This window comes from Oncorhynchus tshawytscha, linkage group LG28 (genome assembly GCF_018296145.1).
Source record: "Oncorhynchus tshawytscha isolate Ot180627B linkage group LG28, Otsh_v2.0, whole genome shotgun sequence".
NCBI classification, from domain to species: Eukaryota; Metazoa; Chordata; class Actinopteri; order Salmoniformes; family Salmonidae; genus Oncorhynchus; species Oncorhynchus tshawytscha.
The window spans coordinates 19,777,771-19,793,799 of NC_056456.1; the positions used below are offsets into that span (position 1 = coordinate 19,777,771).

General features: G+C 42.8%; 2 protein-coding genes across 2 annotated transcripts; one reads left to right on the forward strand and one right to left on the reverse strand.

Moving 5' to 3' along the window:
• Nucleotides 1-1,532: 1,532 nt before the first annotated feature.
• LOC112226867 (regulator of G-protein signaling protein-like) lies at nt 1,533-4,144 on the reverse strand. The gene is made up of 5 exons (XM_024391499.2): nt 2,994-4,144; nt 2,777-2,839; nt 2,483-2,696; nt 2,265-2,372; nt 1,533-2,177 (listed from the first exon to the last, which is right to left on the reverse strand). Exons 1-5 carry the CDS (start codon nt 4,098-4,100, stop codon nt 1,870-1,872), a joined length of 1,800 nt encoding a protein of 599 aa, XP_024247267.1. The 5' UTR covers nt 4,101-4,144; the 3' UTR covers nt 1,533-1,869.
• A 5,760-nt stretch (nt 4,145-9,904) lies between these two features.
• Nucleotides 9,905-13,297, forward strand: LOC112226869 (glutamine synthetase). Its single transcript, XM_024391502.2, has 7 exons — nt 9,905-10,058; nt 10,827-11,011; nt 11,138-11,299; nt 11,392-11,538; nt 11,652-11,779; nt 11,884-12,083; nt 12,281-13,297. Exons 2-7 carry the CDS (start codon nt 10,846-10,848, stop codon nt 12,591-12,593), a joined length of 1,116 nt encoding a protein of 371 aa, XP_024247270.1. The 5' UTR covers nt 9,905-10,058; nt 10,827-10,845; the 3' UTR covers nt 12,594-13,297.
• The last annotated feature ends 2,732 nt before the right edge of the window (nt 13,298-16,029 follow it).

A 16,029-nucleotide genomic window follows, 5' to 3' on the forward strand; every position in this document is an offset into this window, starting at 1 on the left:
TACAAAAACAAACAATGTGGACAGTCATATGCTTTCCCCTTACAAAATCAATATAGGCCTACTAAATTAGGATTTGGTTGGTAGGAAACAGGCTATGGGCACTGTCAAGACAAAATGCAGCCTAACCACATACAGATATTCTCCCCTTCAGAGCATACAGATCACTGGTAAAGCCCGGTAGAAATACCTTGAGCCCAATCCCTGTGCAAAACCATTGCATCAACAAGCAGGGGTGCTGCACATAACAAATTAACTGGTTGAAACCTAATTTACAAGCTGAAGACGACACAAATGTGCAGAAGTAGACTATCATAACAGCACATCATATTCACTGGCCTTTTTCAATCTAACCTGTATACATTTTTAATATGAGAGATCTCATTAAACAAATAATAAATTGACAAAATGACAGAGGCCTTGGGAAAAGGTGTTGCGTGCTTCTGAATCAAATGAGGGTGTACGCAGAGAGGATGTGTACGAGTGGAGCTCAGTGAAGCAGCAACAACCACGTGACAAACACAAAAATAAATGCACAAACTGAAAGAAAATCATTTCACTGGAGCTACAAAGATAACTGGAAAACTTGTTGGCAATGAAGAGTATTTAGCTGTTGTAGGCTATGCTAACCTGGACTTAGGGGAAGGCGTAACATAGTAAACATAAATGCTGGACACTCCAATTAGTATATTTTACGAATTGCAATTCGTACAATATGTTACGAATTTGCTAAACTTGTATATACATCACAAATTCCAATTTCCTGTGGCTAAAGTTAGCTTAGTGGCTTACGCTAGCTAGGGTTAAGGTTAGGAGTTAGGGTAAATGGTTAAGCAAGGGTTAGCTAACATGCTAAGTTGTTGCAAAGTGGCTAAAAAGTAGTTGCAAAATTTCTAATGACCTAAAATGGTAAAATTGTCTGTGATGAGATTCGAACACGCAACCTTGGTTTTTGCATTAAGTAACCTTCTGTCTTATGTAAACATACCAAACATAACATAACCATACCATGTAACCATACCAAACATAACATAACCATACCATGTAACCATACCAAAGATAACATAACCATACCATGTAACCATACCAAACATAACATAACCATACCATGTAACCATACCAAACATAACATAACCATACCATGTAACCATACCAAACATAACATAACCATACCATGTAACCATACCAAAGATAACATAACCATACCAAACATAACATAACCATACCATGTAACCATACCAAACATAACATAACCATACCATGTAACCATACCAAACATAACATAACCATACCATGTAACCATACCAAACATAACATAACCATACCATGTAACCATACCAAAAATAACATAACCATACCATGTAACCATACAAAACATAACATAACCATACCATACCAAACATAACATAACCATACCATGTAACCATACCAAACATAACATAACCATACCATGTAACCATACCAACCATACCATGTAACCATACCAAACATAACATATCCATACCATGTAACCATACCAAACATAACATAACCATACCATGTAACCATACCAAACATAACATATCATACTTATTTGTGTGTCACAGATTTACATTTACTTTGTTACATCTAATCTAGTAGACCAGGCTGGCAACACATGTTTAAAAAGAGTAGGCTAACTACTGCGGTATGCGCATATCATAACTAGGCTAACTCCAGAGCACATACTGTACAGGAGAGTGTGGCTTTGATTTAAGTTGAGCGCAAGTGTGATGCCTATAGTGATATAACATTGCCTACTGCATATCTGAAACAAAGTCAATGTGATTATTCATGAACCTATAAGGCAGGGAAATAGTTTCCTTCTTAGAGGACAAATTATTCTATTATAATCTATTCAGTGTGGTTACTAGCGTCTGCTCGTCTGAGGAAGCGGGACACGATGCTGTTGATCTTGGTCTTCTGGAGGAGGCTGTCGACGTGCCGCAGTTTGTCCACCTCGTGGTAGAAGTTCAGAGCTCCGTGAGCATCATAGGCCCTCAGGTAACGCTTGAAGAAGTCCAGGTTGGTGGGACTTCTCATCACCTCCTCTAAAAACCTTGGTCTCATGGAGGGTTTTTCGGCAAAGCTGTGGTCCTTGTCCTTCATCAGGTGGAATGACTTCTTAGGACTGGATGTCACCACTGGCTTCTTTGTCTCCTCTGAAGGACACATTTTATTGTTATGTTTCATTGACTTATTAATCATTGAAGCCGATAGGAAAAGTTTGAATGTAATTTGTATCATACCTTGTACTGGCTTCCAGTCATAGTAGAGTCTGTGAGTTTTACTGATTGCCTCCACAGCCACCTTGGGGTACTTCTCAGCCAGGGTTTCAAACGGAAGGTCATAAAGATCTGAGACGTGAGGAGAAAAAGACATGCCTCTATTTTACACCAAATGGTGAGAGGAGGACAACTCTTGTCCGTAAAGTTCAGTTCTTGTTCTACAACCAGTTAGTTCTTACTGGTCTTTCTGTAGTGCAGGTGAACAGAGCCTCCTGTCCTGACGTCCTCTAGGGGCAGCAGGGCCCAGGTCTCCTCAGTGAGAGGCTCAGCGCAGGCCTGACAGAGAGCCAGAGCCTCCCTCATCCTCCTCACCTGCTGCTCTGGCGCAGTGGGAGCACTGGGGGGCGCTGTAGCTCTACGACTCACTTTCCCCTTGACCTCATTCTGAGTGAACTGAGAGAGAAAACGATGGAGCGAGGAGTAAAACTACAGTTCCACTATCCTAATAATCAGATTAGAAATTAGTTGGTTACCAGATAGAAGAGAATGACTTTGTCTTCTTCATCCAGAAATGCATTGTAGGTGGGACCCAGAATCTGCTCAAATGGAAAGAGGGAAAACTTTGTACTGACACTGAATACATGCCTTTGTAATCAAGGAGTGAGAAGAAGTATAAATAATACACCGACTTTCCATGTTCTCAATTTGATGTCCACCACATACTGCAGTCAAAAAAGGTTTAACACCCACCTGGCATAGTTCCTGCTTGGCCGTGTAGATCCAGGGCATCACATTGCCAGAGGGGAGGAGGTTTATGAGGTGGCAGACGGTGGATTTGGTCAGGTAGGTGGTGCACCACTCACCCTCAGGGCGACTAACACACTGCCACGCATCACTCAAGTACACAGCCATGATCTTTCTAGCCAGCACCTGTCTCAGAGCCTTGGAGGGGCCATCCTCCATCTTGAGCAGGAGGTTGAGGAAGCCATCCAGCTCCTGCCACAGTCCCAGGTGGTGCAGCATGACCCTCTGGCCACTGACCCTCAGGAAATTCTCATAGGGACCCCCAGCAAGAGCATCAGCGGACAGGGCCAGGGAGAGGTGCTCATCGTAGTGTGGTGTTCCCCAGACAGGTCTGGAAGGAGGATCGGGAGTAGAGGTGACAGGGGTGGTGGTGATGGAGGGAAGGTGGCAGATGGGGGTCTCCATACAGGCATGAGGGGGGATCATGGGGTCAGTGCTGCTGCTGTCCAGATTGGACAGGCTCTTGGAGGGGAGTATGGGCACGACAGGGAGGGGGCCAGTTCTGGGCCCAAGACTAGCAGAGCTCACCTTTCTGAGGAGTGGAGTACTGGTACTTCTCTTTGAGCTCCCACTTCCTCCTCTCTTGCTTCTGCCCCCATGTGTCTTGTCCCCACTGACCACAATCTCCTCCCCATGCCTGCTCATGAGGTGCACAATATTGGTACACTCTCCCTGGTCTCCGTCCCCGGCCATGGGCAACCACTGCTGCATGGCCGGCCCATCGGGCATCCCTGCTGCCCCAACCCCAAGTCCTGTCCCAGGCCTCTGATGGGCCCTCCACAGCAGCCTCTTCCTGACTTTGGAGCAGTAGGTCCGGGTCACTGTAGGGCCCTCTGATGGTGGCGAGCCCAGACTCCACCCCAGTGGGTCAAGCAGAGCCGGGATCTCTACCAGGGTGAGGTTAGAGGCAATGTCCTCGTACTCTTTGAGGATGGAGGCACACTCTTTCAGTTTGGTGATGGAGAGCTTACAGGAGCAGAGGTACTGGGGCAGCCAGTAGGACTGAAGACGGCATAAGGCTTTGGACCTCATCTCATACAGAATCTGATCCATCCCACCAGGTTCACTCCCTGAGAAGATCTTCAACAAACCCTCTGAGGAGAACCATGGTGTCAAGAGGTAACAAATCAAATCAAATTTTATTTGTCACATACACATGGTTAGCAGATGTTAATGCGAGTGTAGCGAAATGCTTGTGGTGGTTAACAGTGTGTCATGGTGGTACACATGGTGACACGGCATGACATAATGGTGCTTACATAAACTATGTACAGTATAGTATCCATGTTTACTTTGTTGGTATACATTCCATAAGCCTACTATAATATCGCCATACATATGTAGCAGTGTGGTGTCAATCAATCATCAATCAATTTGTATGTATTCAGTCCATTTAACAACAATATGTCACAAAGTGCTATATACAGCTGAAGTCGGAAGTGTACATACACTTAGGTTGGAGTCATTAAAACGCTTTTTTCAACCACTCCACAAATTTCTTGTTAACAAACTATAGTTTTGGCAAGTCGGTTAGGACATCTACTTTGTGCATGACACAAGTCATTTTCCAACAATTGTTTACAGACAGATTATTTCACTTAATTCACTGTATCACAATTCCAGTGGGTCAGAAGTTTACATACACAAAGTTGACTGTGCCTTTAAACAGCGTGGAAAATTCCAGAAAATTATGTCATGGCTTTAGAAGCTTCTGATAGGCTAATTGACATCATTTGAGTCAATTTGAATTGCAGGTGCACCTGTGACTGTATTTTAAGGCCTACCTTCCAACTCAGTGTTTCTTTGCTTGACATCTTGGGAAAATCAAAAGAAAAAAATTGTAGACCTCCACAAGTCTGGTTCATTCTTGGGAGCAATTTCCAAACGCCTGAAGGTACCACATTTATCTGTACAAACAATAGTATAAACACCAGGGGACCACACAGCTGTCATACCGCTCAGGAAGAAGACTCGTTCTGTCTCCTAGAGATGAAGTGTGAAAAGTGTGAAAAGTGCAAATCAATCCCAGAACAACAGCAAAGGACCTTGTGAAGATGCTGAAGGAAACAGGTACAAAAGTATCTATATCCACAGTTAAACGAGTCCTATATTGACATAACCTGAAAGGCCGCTCAGCAAGGAAGAAGCCACTGCTCCAAAACCGTCATAAAAAAGCCAAACTACGGTTTGCAACTGCACACGGGGACAAAGATCGTACATTTTGGAGAAATGTCCTCTGACCCGATGAAACAAAAATAGAACTGTTTGGCCATAATGACCATCTTTATGTTGGAGGGAAAAAGGGGGAGGCTTGCAAGCTGAAGAACACCATCCCAACCGTGAAGCACGGGGGATGGCAGAATCATGTTGCGGGGGTGCTTTGCTGCAGGAGGGACTGGTGCACTTCACAAAATAGATGGCATCATGAGGTAGGAAAATTGTGGATATATTGAAGCAACATCTCAAGACCTCAGTCAGTGTAGTGAGTTAAAGCTTGGTCGCAAATGGGTCTTCCAAATGGACAATGACCCCAAGCATACTTCCAAAGTTCTGGCAAATTGGCATAAGGAAAACAAAGTCAAGGTATTGGAGTGGCCATCAGAAAGCCCTGACCTCAATCCTATAGAACATTTGTGGGCAGAACTGAAAAATTGTGTGTGAGCAAGGAGGCCTACAAACCTGACTCAGTTACACCAGCTCTGTCAGGAGGAATGGGCCAAAATTCACCCAACTTATTGGTGGAAGCTTGTGGAAGGCTACCCAAAATGTTTGACCCAAGTGAAACAATTTAAAGGCAATGCTACCAAATACTAATTGAGTGCATGTAAACTTCTGACCCACTGGGAATGTGATGAAAGAAATAAAACCTGAAATAAATAATTATATTATTCTGACATTTCACATTCTTAAAATAAAGTGTTGATCCTAACTGACTTAAGACAGGGAATTTTTACTAGGATTAAATGTCTGGAATTGTGAAAAACTGCGTTTAAATGTATTTGGCTAAGGTGCATATCAACTTCTGACTTTAACTGTACATAAACTGTAGGCTAACCCCTATGTGTCCCAAATGGCACCCTAATCCCTTTTGTGTTCTACTTTTGGCAAGTGCTCATAGGGCTCTGGTCAAAAGTCATATACAGTAAAGGGAATAGGGTGATATTTTGAACAAAGGTTCTCCTGTGTTACCAGAGGGGATGCGACAGGTGGTCATGATGCTGGAGCCCTCAGTGAGGTGGACAGCTTTGATGACAGTAAGCAGGGCCTGGTAGCGGTTCCTCTGGCTCCCATCCTGCTGCCAGTGTATCTGCAGGAGACGCTCCACTTTCACGAAGAACGTCACCAACTCCTCTCCTTCAGGTACACAAGACGCACGCACGCGCACACACACACACACACACTGAGGACGGAGGAGTAACATTCGTTGAGGGCGGAGACTAATCGATTGTAGGGGGGATTTTGGGGCCAACCCAGATAACCAAGCTCGACGACGACCCAGATGTCATATCCTCACACATATTTGCTTACAATAATGAGTAACCTGATTAATTGGTCACAACTTAAAATGGTACACTCTAAAGTATACAAGTTGTTTTTCAGCTTTATCTGTGCCTCAGATCACACAGGAAACAGAATTCTCAGAGGGTTAACTCATGACAATCCAATCTTAAACTGTCTGAATATCTCTCGCTCTGTACCCAAAGTAGCAAATGTCTCACTGTTCTCATTGTTCAATTGAAAGTTGTAACAGTTTCATATCAGTCAACATATGTACTGATGCATATACATAACTCAGAATGACTATATAATCTTGAGACTCAGAAGAAGAATTTTAATTTGCGCCATTTGCCTTTTAGCCATGCTTTACCATCATACTATTGGTCTTAGCTGTAACCTGAAAGCTCTGTATTAAAATGTTTACTTTTACCGGATCCTGGAACTCAAGTTTCCTCTTTAACCTTTTCAAAGTCAATTTGCTACTGCAAAATGCAGTCTACAACTCACACAAAACCAAATGCCACACTTTGTGGTTGAAACAAACAAGGACCACTGATTACATAACTTACATTTCAGTAACTTTCTATCTCCGGAGTATTATGAAATTAAAATTCTCATTTTCAAAGCCATAAAATATATTTAAGTAGTTTCTTAAATCTAAATAACCTCAGAGACAATAAAAAGACATACCACGAGTGCCTTTGACAAAAGAACAGAAGCGCCTCATCCCTCTCACACTGCCCAGGCATCTCTTCAGCAGCCACTGGTCTGCAAATGTCCACTTCAGCACCTCTGAGAAGGGAATAGCACAATGGACAGATGAGAAGAAGACTAGAATAGAACAGAATTACATAGCATCCTGGCCCTCCCTTCTCTCTCCCTCTCATATACACACTTGGTCACAACACATGCTCTCATCAATACCTTTGGTCTATGCCTATATATTATCTCAATGCTTCAAATGGTTTGCTAATACTTAATACAGCCTGGCCTACTATTACGGGGTGTACCATTGTCTAATGCTTTATTGACCGCTGTATAGTCTTTCTCTGGATGGAAACGAATATTAAAGAGTATTTACCTCCATCATCCCTGTATTGATTATGCCTAACATTCTCTTAACCAGAAAAAAAAGCACACTCTTGCACAACAATCCGTTCAACCGATCTACTTCAAACACTGAAATTGCTGTTTGATGTATTTAAGTCTTGACCTTTAGCTTGGCATGACGAAAACTGCAGGAACTCTGTACACAAGGAATAGTAGTTATACAGCTCTGTCTGTTTGAAGTAAACGAACCGATGCACGCTCAGCCATACAAGGAATCCGCCTCTTCTCACATCCTACAATGGCAATGAATGACAAGCTAGTCAGTAGCAATTTGACTTACCAGCTTGAATGTGGTAATCTTGTTGAAGATTTGATTGTTTTGTGTACCAAAATTAGTGTGAATAATTCATTAACTTTTCTAATATGGCTTGGTTACCTGGATGCGTGGAATTTCAGGACAAAGGTACCACTTGTTTTCGGATAGAACACATAACGGAGTCTGACCAAACACCTAGGCCAAGATAAATATTACAGAAATTAGTGTATCCAAGATATAAAGGATCTACAAAAGTGTTGATTAACAAGAAATCCGTACATACTGGCAAATTCAGAAATGTATTGAAGAAATCCACAAAAACGTCATCCTTGAAAAAGTCTGCAAGCGCTTTATCACATTGTCCTCCTAGAAATAGACCATAGACAAAAGTCTGTTTTCTTAATTAATAAAATGTTCATAAATTATGAACTTGAATTTGAAATTCAAATGTTGTTTCTGATCCAAATGAGCATGAGTAAAACCATACATCAGTCATAGCCACCCTACCTGTCCTTGGTGTCATTTGAGTTGTGTACCCTCGCATCTTAAACTTCCAAAAGACATCCCTTTTGTCTGATCAATGGCGTTCTGGTAAAATGATGTAGTTGTCTATATATAGATGACAACAGGCTTATAGGGACACCATGACTATTTTTTTTAAAGTCTTGCATTCTTGAAGTGATGTCATAGATGTCAAAAGTTCCAAATGTATCATTGTTGGGTAACATTGGAATGTCTTGTCTTGACACTAACTCACACTTTGTACTCACCTTCCACTCTCTCTCTTCTCATGGAAAACCAATACCTCAATGCCAAAGAATATTATGTAGCTTGTCCTGCTACTCTACAGTGAACAGGATATGATATATCATATGATATACTGTATACCACAGGAGGCGGGTGGCACCTTAATTAGGGAGGAGGGGCTGGTGGTAATGGTTGGAGCGGAATTAGTGGAAGGATATTAACTAAATCAAACACTTGGTTTCCATGTGTTTGATGCCATTCCATTCGCTCTGTTCCAGCCATTATTATGAGCTGTTCTCCCTTCAGGAGCCTCCTGTGATATATACCATTATATATTGTACCCTTTCTCTAATCCCCATAATTATTATTATTTATTATAATAATTATAATCGTTTTTACTGTTATTGTTGTCATTATCTCATGTCACTTTAGCAACGGTGGCTTTGTCATTCATGCTAATAAAGCTTATCTCAATCTAAATCTGAATCTGATATGGGCTACTCCCAAACAATACTGTACATAAATGAACATCCTGTAGTATGTCATTGTGCGGAACTCTGATTTGATCAATTTTCCAGAAACGATACATGTGTACCTACAAATATTAATGTGAATGATTTCTATAACATACCAAGGTTCTTCATCAAGTGTATTATTTTCTAAGAGGAATAACTAGTTCAACAATATGTAATTGGTATTCAATTGTATGAAAATATAGGCCTTGACTTCTAGTTTATGAGTACATCAATACTGACAATACAGACAATAGACATTTTTTTAACACGGGGCGGCGTTTGGAATATAGCTACCGCTCAGCCAGCGCATCTTTTCTGATGAGAGGCTTTTTGACTGCGTTTTATTTTCCCTGAGATGGAATTTAGTGCTATGTTTTTTAAATTATACCCATTAAATCTCGATTGCCTTTAAATATACATATATTTACAGACATTTTAGTTATTACTGTAACCTAAAGTTAAAGCTTTCTGGTATTTGTAATGGTGTAGGAAGGGCAGTCAGTCTACTTCTAGATACATTGGGTGGTGTAGGAAGGGCAGTCAGTCTACTTCTAGATACATTGGGTATTAGATACAATGGGTTCCGTACTTGATACATTGTACCAGTCTCACAAAATGTCACGCAATGCTTTTTAACTATACAAGAGGGCGTTGCGTCTCGAACCCCGTCCAATGATCGAGCCTCGTGTGCTTCAATCACCTTGGATTACACACATGTTTTTTTCTCTGACCAATCATAGACGCCGAGCTACAGCTCTCACGTTATAAATTAAACTGAAACATGAGTTAGAGCCGAGAGAATGAGAGAACAACTATCGGGAAAATCAACATTACATTGGACCTGCCAGTCCTTTCGTTTTTATATCTGTTTTCTCGTTTGTACAGGTAATTAACTCCCTCTTTCCTTATGATAAATTGTCTACCCTTATTTGACCTATTCTTTTGTAGCCTAGTTATTTCCGCGTTCCAGATAAGTAGAAGGCACCTTTTTGTTTTGTTTCCAATTGGGACACTTTGTCCTTTCATTGGAAATGGTTGTCTTTAGTCAGATTTAGTGAAGTTTGGTGTCTTTGCTGATTTTATTGACTTCCTCTCTATAATGTAGTGTTCGGTTAATTGTGCTGTAAATTGATGTAGGAAGTGTCTGATGCAATAGCGTCGCCATGACTCCTGTCTGTGTGCGTGTGTGTGTGTGTGTGTGTGTGTGGGTGGGGGGGTGTATTCTGGGAATGACGCAAAGGTAGGGTCCGTGGTGTCGTTGATGGTCGTAAAGGAGGATGATTATCAAATATTGTTGGGAAATGGGTTTATTAGTTAGTGTAACATGGATTATGTTGGTCTGTAGCCTACCAATCCAGGAATGGTCATCTGATTAACACACTGTGATCAATATGGCAGATTTATTTATTTTTTTGTCAGATTTGCTCTACTTGAAGTGGTGAAAACCATCTGTTTTGACTCTTGCCATGGATTTCAATGAAAGAAAATGCCTAAAATGTGTCTTCGCATTTATTCTTTGATTAGTTCTGGAACAATGAGCAATCCGGTCTCTGAGTTAGCTGTTATGCAACACATCTTCCAATTGTGGTCAACGAAGTGGCGGCTTTGACGTGTAAACTCATCATACCTGTTGACGTTTTTGTATCTCCCTAGGTGTTTTATAAAAACTAATATGGCTACGTCCTCCAGCGCAGAACTGAGTAAGGCTGTCAAACAGCAGTACATGGACCTCCCTCAGGGAGACAAAGTCCAAATCATGTATGTCTGGATCGATGGAACCGGAGAGGGACTCCGCTGTAAGACCAGAACGCTGGATTCGGAGCCCAAGTGCATCGAAGGTAAACAATGGATGTTGGTTGACATTTGACACAAAGTTCCAGGGGATTTATGTGTTTTGTAGCCTAGCCTGCCTAGTTTACGCAAGTCACTCAACAACTAACTCCTTCTTTGCCTTAATTCTGTAGAACTGCCTGAATGGAACTTTGATGGCTCTAGCACCTACCAGTCTGAGGGCTCAAACAGTGATATGTATTTGATTCCTTCTGCAATGTTCAGAGATCCTTTCCGCAAAGACCCCAACAAACTGGTCCTGTGTGAAGTGCTGAAGTACAACCGCAAACCTGCAGGTAACTTCTAAATCTTGGTGTGCATCTGTCTAGCTAAGCTTTTTAAATCAATTTTTACTTCAGTGTATAATATAGGTAAATTCTTTGCACAGAAACCAACCTTCGTTTGACGTGTAATAAAGTTATGGACATGGTTGAGAACCAGGTCCCTTGGTTTGGCATGGAGCAAGAGTACACCATTTTGGGCACTGATGGACACCCATTTGGCTGGCCCAACAACGGCTTCCCTGGCCCACAAGGTAAAGACTGTTCTTAGTGGTCTTTGACTGACTATGTAAACTTCTTCCTCGGATGCGTTACTTTGAATGTGATGGTAACTATTCTTGAACCAACCCTGTCCTTATGTGTACAGGTCCCTATTACTGTGGAGTGGGATCTGACAAGGCCTACGGTAGAGATATTGTGGAAGCCCACTACAGAGCCTGCCTGTATGCTGGGGTCATGATCTGTGGAACCAATGCTGAAGTCATGCCTGCACAGGTAAGCACAATTTTACTTGTGTATGCATATATTATTTTGCTCGTCTAATGGCTGATCCTGTGCAATGAGACTTATGTACGTGAACACTGTTTTTGTCTTTCTAGTGGGAGTTCCAGGTTGGCCCTTGTGAAGGCATCAGCATGGGTGATCACCTTTGGGCAGCTAGGTTCATTCTCCACCGGGTGTGTGAGGACTTTGGTGTGGTGGCCTCATTTGACCCCAAGCCCATTCCTGGAAACTGGAACGGCGCTGGATGCCACACCAATTTCAGCACAAAAGAGATGAGGGAAGAGGGTGGGTTGAAGTGAGTACTGGATCATATGAAGATGCATTCATACTAGGTTTAATCAGTAGTCATAATTATTCAATTGCACCCATCTGTATGCTTTTGGATGTGGAGTAAACCCAGACTTATTAGAATGCTCTTAAGGCAAAGCAGATGGTGTTGACCACCTGTGAGCTTTTCTGTGATGAACTAATCTCGCCTTCTCACTGCTCCAGGGCCATTGAGGAGTCCATTGAAAGGCTGGGGAAGAGGCATAGCTACCACATCCGTGCCTATGACCCTAAAGGGGGACTTGACAATGCCCGTCGCCTTACCGGCCACCATGAAACCTCCAACATCCACGAGTTCTCTGCCGGTGTGGCCAACCGCGGTGCCAGCATCCGCATCCCTCGCACTGTGGGCCAGGAGAAGAAAGGCTACTTTGAGGACCGCCGCCCATCTGCCAACTGTGACCCGTACGCCGTGACTGAGGCTATAATCCGCACCTGTTTGCTTAGCGAGGAAGGAGATGAACCTGTGAACTACTAGATCTAACTAGAGCCACACCTCTGGACTGAATCCCCTTCGCCACCACCCTTCTCCATTTTCTAAATGGCTGAAAAGTCGAACTAGTACTGTATTTGTTGTAATTTTTCACTGAAATTATTCTAACCTTCTAAATGGCTTAAAGTTGGCTGGTCAACTTAACATGGAATTAAATCTGTTTAACATAAAAACAAACATTTAATGAAAGATGGTGGCTGACAGGGCATTGTCTTCCCCTTTTGAGTTTTCTAGTGGGGAGTATAACTGTTTTTAAATCCCCATTTGCTCTCGCGTTTCCTGCAGTCTGTCGAACTGAAATAAACTAAAGCACATGTGGACACTGACGACTATGGCTGGGCGGCATGTGTAATTATCTTAATAAAACCTATGGCTAGTTTGTACTTTATGCACGTTGACCTGGATTTTTTTTTAAAAATCTGTACCACTTTATTTCAATGTCACTATGTAGGGAGTGTTTTTAAACTTGTGTTTTGTCAACTTTCAGATTTTACACTACTGGATCATGTTGTATGGTACATTCTTCACATGTGTGGCTCCAAATCCTGTCTTATCCATTTGTGGAGTTCCTGTGAGACTCATGAAGGAGTTTTATCCTTTCTCAACTGATTTCTTGTTCTGGCACATGATTTGGTAAAACCTGAATATGCTGAACTTTGTTTTTATTTAAACTTTAATTTTTACCATGACTGACTTTGTTTCTTGTCTCAACCGGTTTACTAAAGGCCAACATGGCTGCGTTTAAACAGGCAGTCAAATTCTGAAAACATCTTCTCCAACTAATTTTGTATTTTGACTCGTCACATTTAATCTGCCTGTCTAAACACAGCCCATTTGGCATGTAGAACTAATGTAATGATATAGCAGAATCAAGGCATTCCTGAAATGAAACCAAGCTGATGGAAATTCATCGCATTGTACATAATTCCCATTGACTGCCAATCTGCAAAACTGGAAGTCCCCTAGTCAAAGGGTTTGTGTGGTGGATGGTCTCTGGATTGTATTGCAATTCACACATTTAAACAAGCAATGCAGGTTGTTCTCTGGCATTGATGCCTAGGAACATGATCACAGTAATTGAATCTGGACTAGACTTAAAATATTTCTCACCAGCACATGCACAAGGGAGACATACCTTTTCAATCAAGATTACGCTGTGATCAGCGTAAACTAAATGCAGGCTGTACCTTTTATAAACCTTAATTAACATGGTGTGAATAGTGTTGTGTATTGGGATACAGCTGGGCATGTTGCTCTTTCATGCAAGGGTGTTGGAATGTTTTCCAGCTACATGTACTGTAGGAGGAGATATTTACAACTGAAAGGACTGCTGAGTTCGAAAACATTTAGCCTCTCCCACCAGGGCTTATACACTGCTCAAAAAAATAAAGGGAACACTAAAATAACACATCCTAGATCTGAATGAATGAAATATTCTTATTAAATACTTTTTTCTTTACATAGTTGAATGTGCTGACAACAAAATCACACAAATGATCAATGGAAATCACATTTATCAACCCATGGAGGTCTGGATTTGGAGTCACACTCAAAATTAAAGTGGAAAACCACACTACAGGCTGATCCAACTTTGATGTAATGTTCTTAAAACAAGTCAAAATGAGGCTCAGTAGTGTGTGTGGCCTCCACGTGCCTGTATGACCTCCCTACAACGCCTGGGCATGCTCCTGGTGAGGTGGCGGATGGTCTCCTGAGGGATCTCCTCCCAGACCTGGACTAAAGCATCTGCCAAATCCTGGACAGTCTGTGGTGCAATGTGGCATTGGTGGATGGAGCGAGACATGATGTCCCAGATGTGCTCAATTGGATTCAGGTCTGGGGAACGGGCGGGCCAGTCCATAGCATCAATGCCTTCCTCTTGCAGGAACTGCTGACACTCCAGCCACATGAGGTCTAGCATTGTCTTGCATTAGGAGGAACCCAGGGCCAACCGCACCAACATATGGTCTCACAAGGGGTCTGAGGATCTCATCTCGGTACCTAATGGCAGTCAGGCTACCTCTGGCGAGCACATGGAGGGCTGTGCGGCCCCCAAAGAAATGCCACCCCACACCATGACTGACCCACCGCCAAACCGGTCATGCTGGAGGATGTTGTAGGCAGCAGAACGTTCTCCACGTTGTCTCCAGACTCTGTCACGTCTGTCACATGGGCTCAGTGTGAACCTGCTTTTATCTGTGAAGAGCACAGGGCGCCAGTGGCGAATTTGCCAATCTTGGTGTTCTCTGGCAAATGCCAAACGTCCTGCACGGTGTTGGGCTGTAAGCACAACCCCCACCTGTGGATGTCGGGCCCTCATACCACCCTCATGGAGTCTGTTTCTGACCGTTTGAGCAGACACATGCACATTTGTGGCCTGCTGGAGGTCATTTTGCAGGGCTCTGCCAGTGCTCCTCCTGCTCCTCCTTGAACAAAGGCGGAGGTAGCGGTCATGCTGCTGGGTTGTTGCTCTCCTACGGCCTCCTCCATGTCTCCTGATGTACTGGCCTGTCTCCTGGTAGCGCCTCCATGCTCTGGACACCACGCTGACAGACACAGCAAACCTTCTTGCCACAGCTCGCATTGATGTGCCATCCTGGATGAGCTGCACTACCTGAGCCACTTGTGTGGGTTGTAGACTCCGTCTCATGCTACCACTAGAGTGAAAGCACCGCCAGCATTCAAAAGTGACCAAAACATCAGCCAGGAAGCATAGGAACTGAGAAGTGGTCTGTGGTCACCACCTGCAGAACCACTCCTTTATTGGGGGTGTCTTGCTAATTGCCTATAATTTCCACCTGTTGTCTATTCCATTTGCACAACAGCATGTGAAATTTATTGTCAATCAGTGTTGCTTCCTAAGTGGACAGTTTAATTTCACAGAAGTGTGATTGACTTGGAGTTACATTGTGTTGTTTAAGTGTTCCCTTTATTTTTTTGAGCAGGGTAGTTCCATGGCTGGAAACAAGACTAGAAAACATCCCATGTAACCTCTGACCCATCTACACGTGTTCCTGCTCAACACCCAAAGTGCGGTACTTATAGCCTGACAAGTTAAACACCAAGTGACAGGCAGCTGCCTACCATCGTTGGCACTGATGTCTTTGGCACATTTCATTGTTGAATGAGTACGCGATTCTTGGGATTCACAGCAAATCATTTCTGAGAGGTGTTTACTTGGTGCTAGGGCTGGAATAGGTTGTACGTGGTGTCCTCACAAGATTGGTTCTCTGAGAGGCGGTAAGGGTATTTCCTGCATGCCTAGGGTCATGTGAGGAGAATAAGGCTAGATATATTGTATTAAGAGGTCCTCATGTAAACCACCCTTGTCCTCCGTCATGGTTGGTAGCAGACCTGGAGGTTAAACTTTAGTATGTTAAATTTCCCCTCTGAAGCCCAGGCCATGCAAGGCTATATTCAA

Excerpts from the sequence above, each read along its gene's own strand:
- LOC112226869 (XM_024391502.2), top strand. The coding sequence starts at position 10,846 with ATGGCTACGTCCTCCAGCGCAGAACTGAGTAAGGCTGTCAAACAGCAG. Across the intron at positions 11,539-11,651 it reads CGGCTTCCCTGGCCCACAAG|GTCCCTATTACTGTGGAGTG; the intron begins GTAAAGACTGTT and ends TTATGTGTACAG. Across the intron at positions 11,780-11,883 it reads CTGAAGTCATGCCTGCACAG|TGGGAGTTCCAGGTTGGCCC; the intron begins GTAAGCACAATT and ends TTGTCTTTCTAG.
- LOC112226867 (XM_024391499.2), bottom strand. The coding sequence starts at position 4,100 with ATGGATCAGATTCTGTATGAGATGAGGTCCAAAGCCTTATGCCGTCTT. Across the intron at positions 2,840-2,993 it reads CCAAGCAGGAACTATGCCAG|ATTCTGGGTCCCACCTACAA; the intron begins GTGGGTGTTAAA and ends CCATTTGAGCAG. Across the intron at positions 2,697-2,776 it reads AAGTCATTCTCTTCTATCTG|TTCACTCAGAATGAGGTCAA; the intron begins GTAACCAACTAA and ends TTTCTCTCTCAG.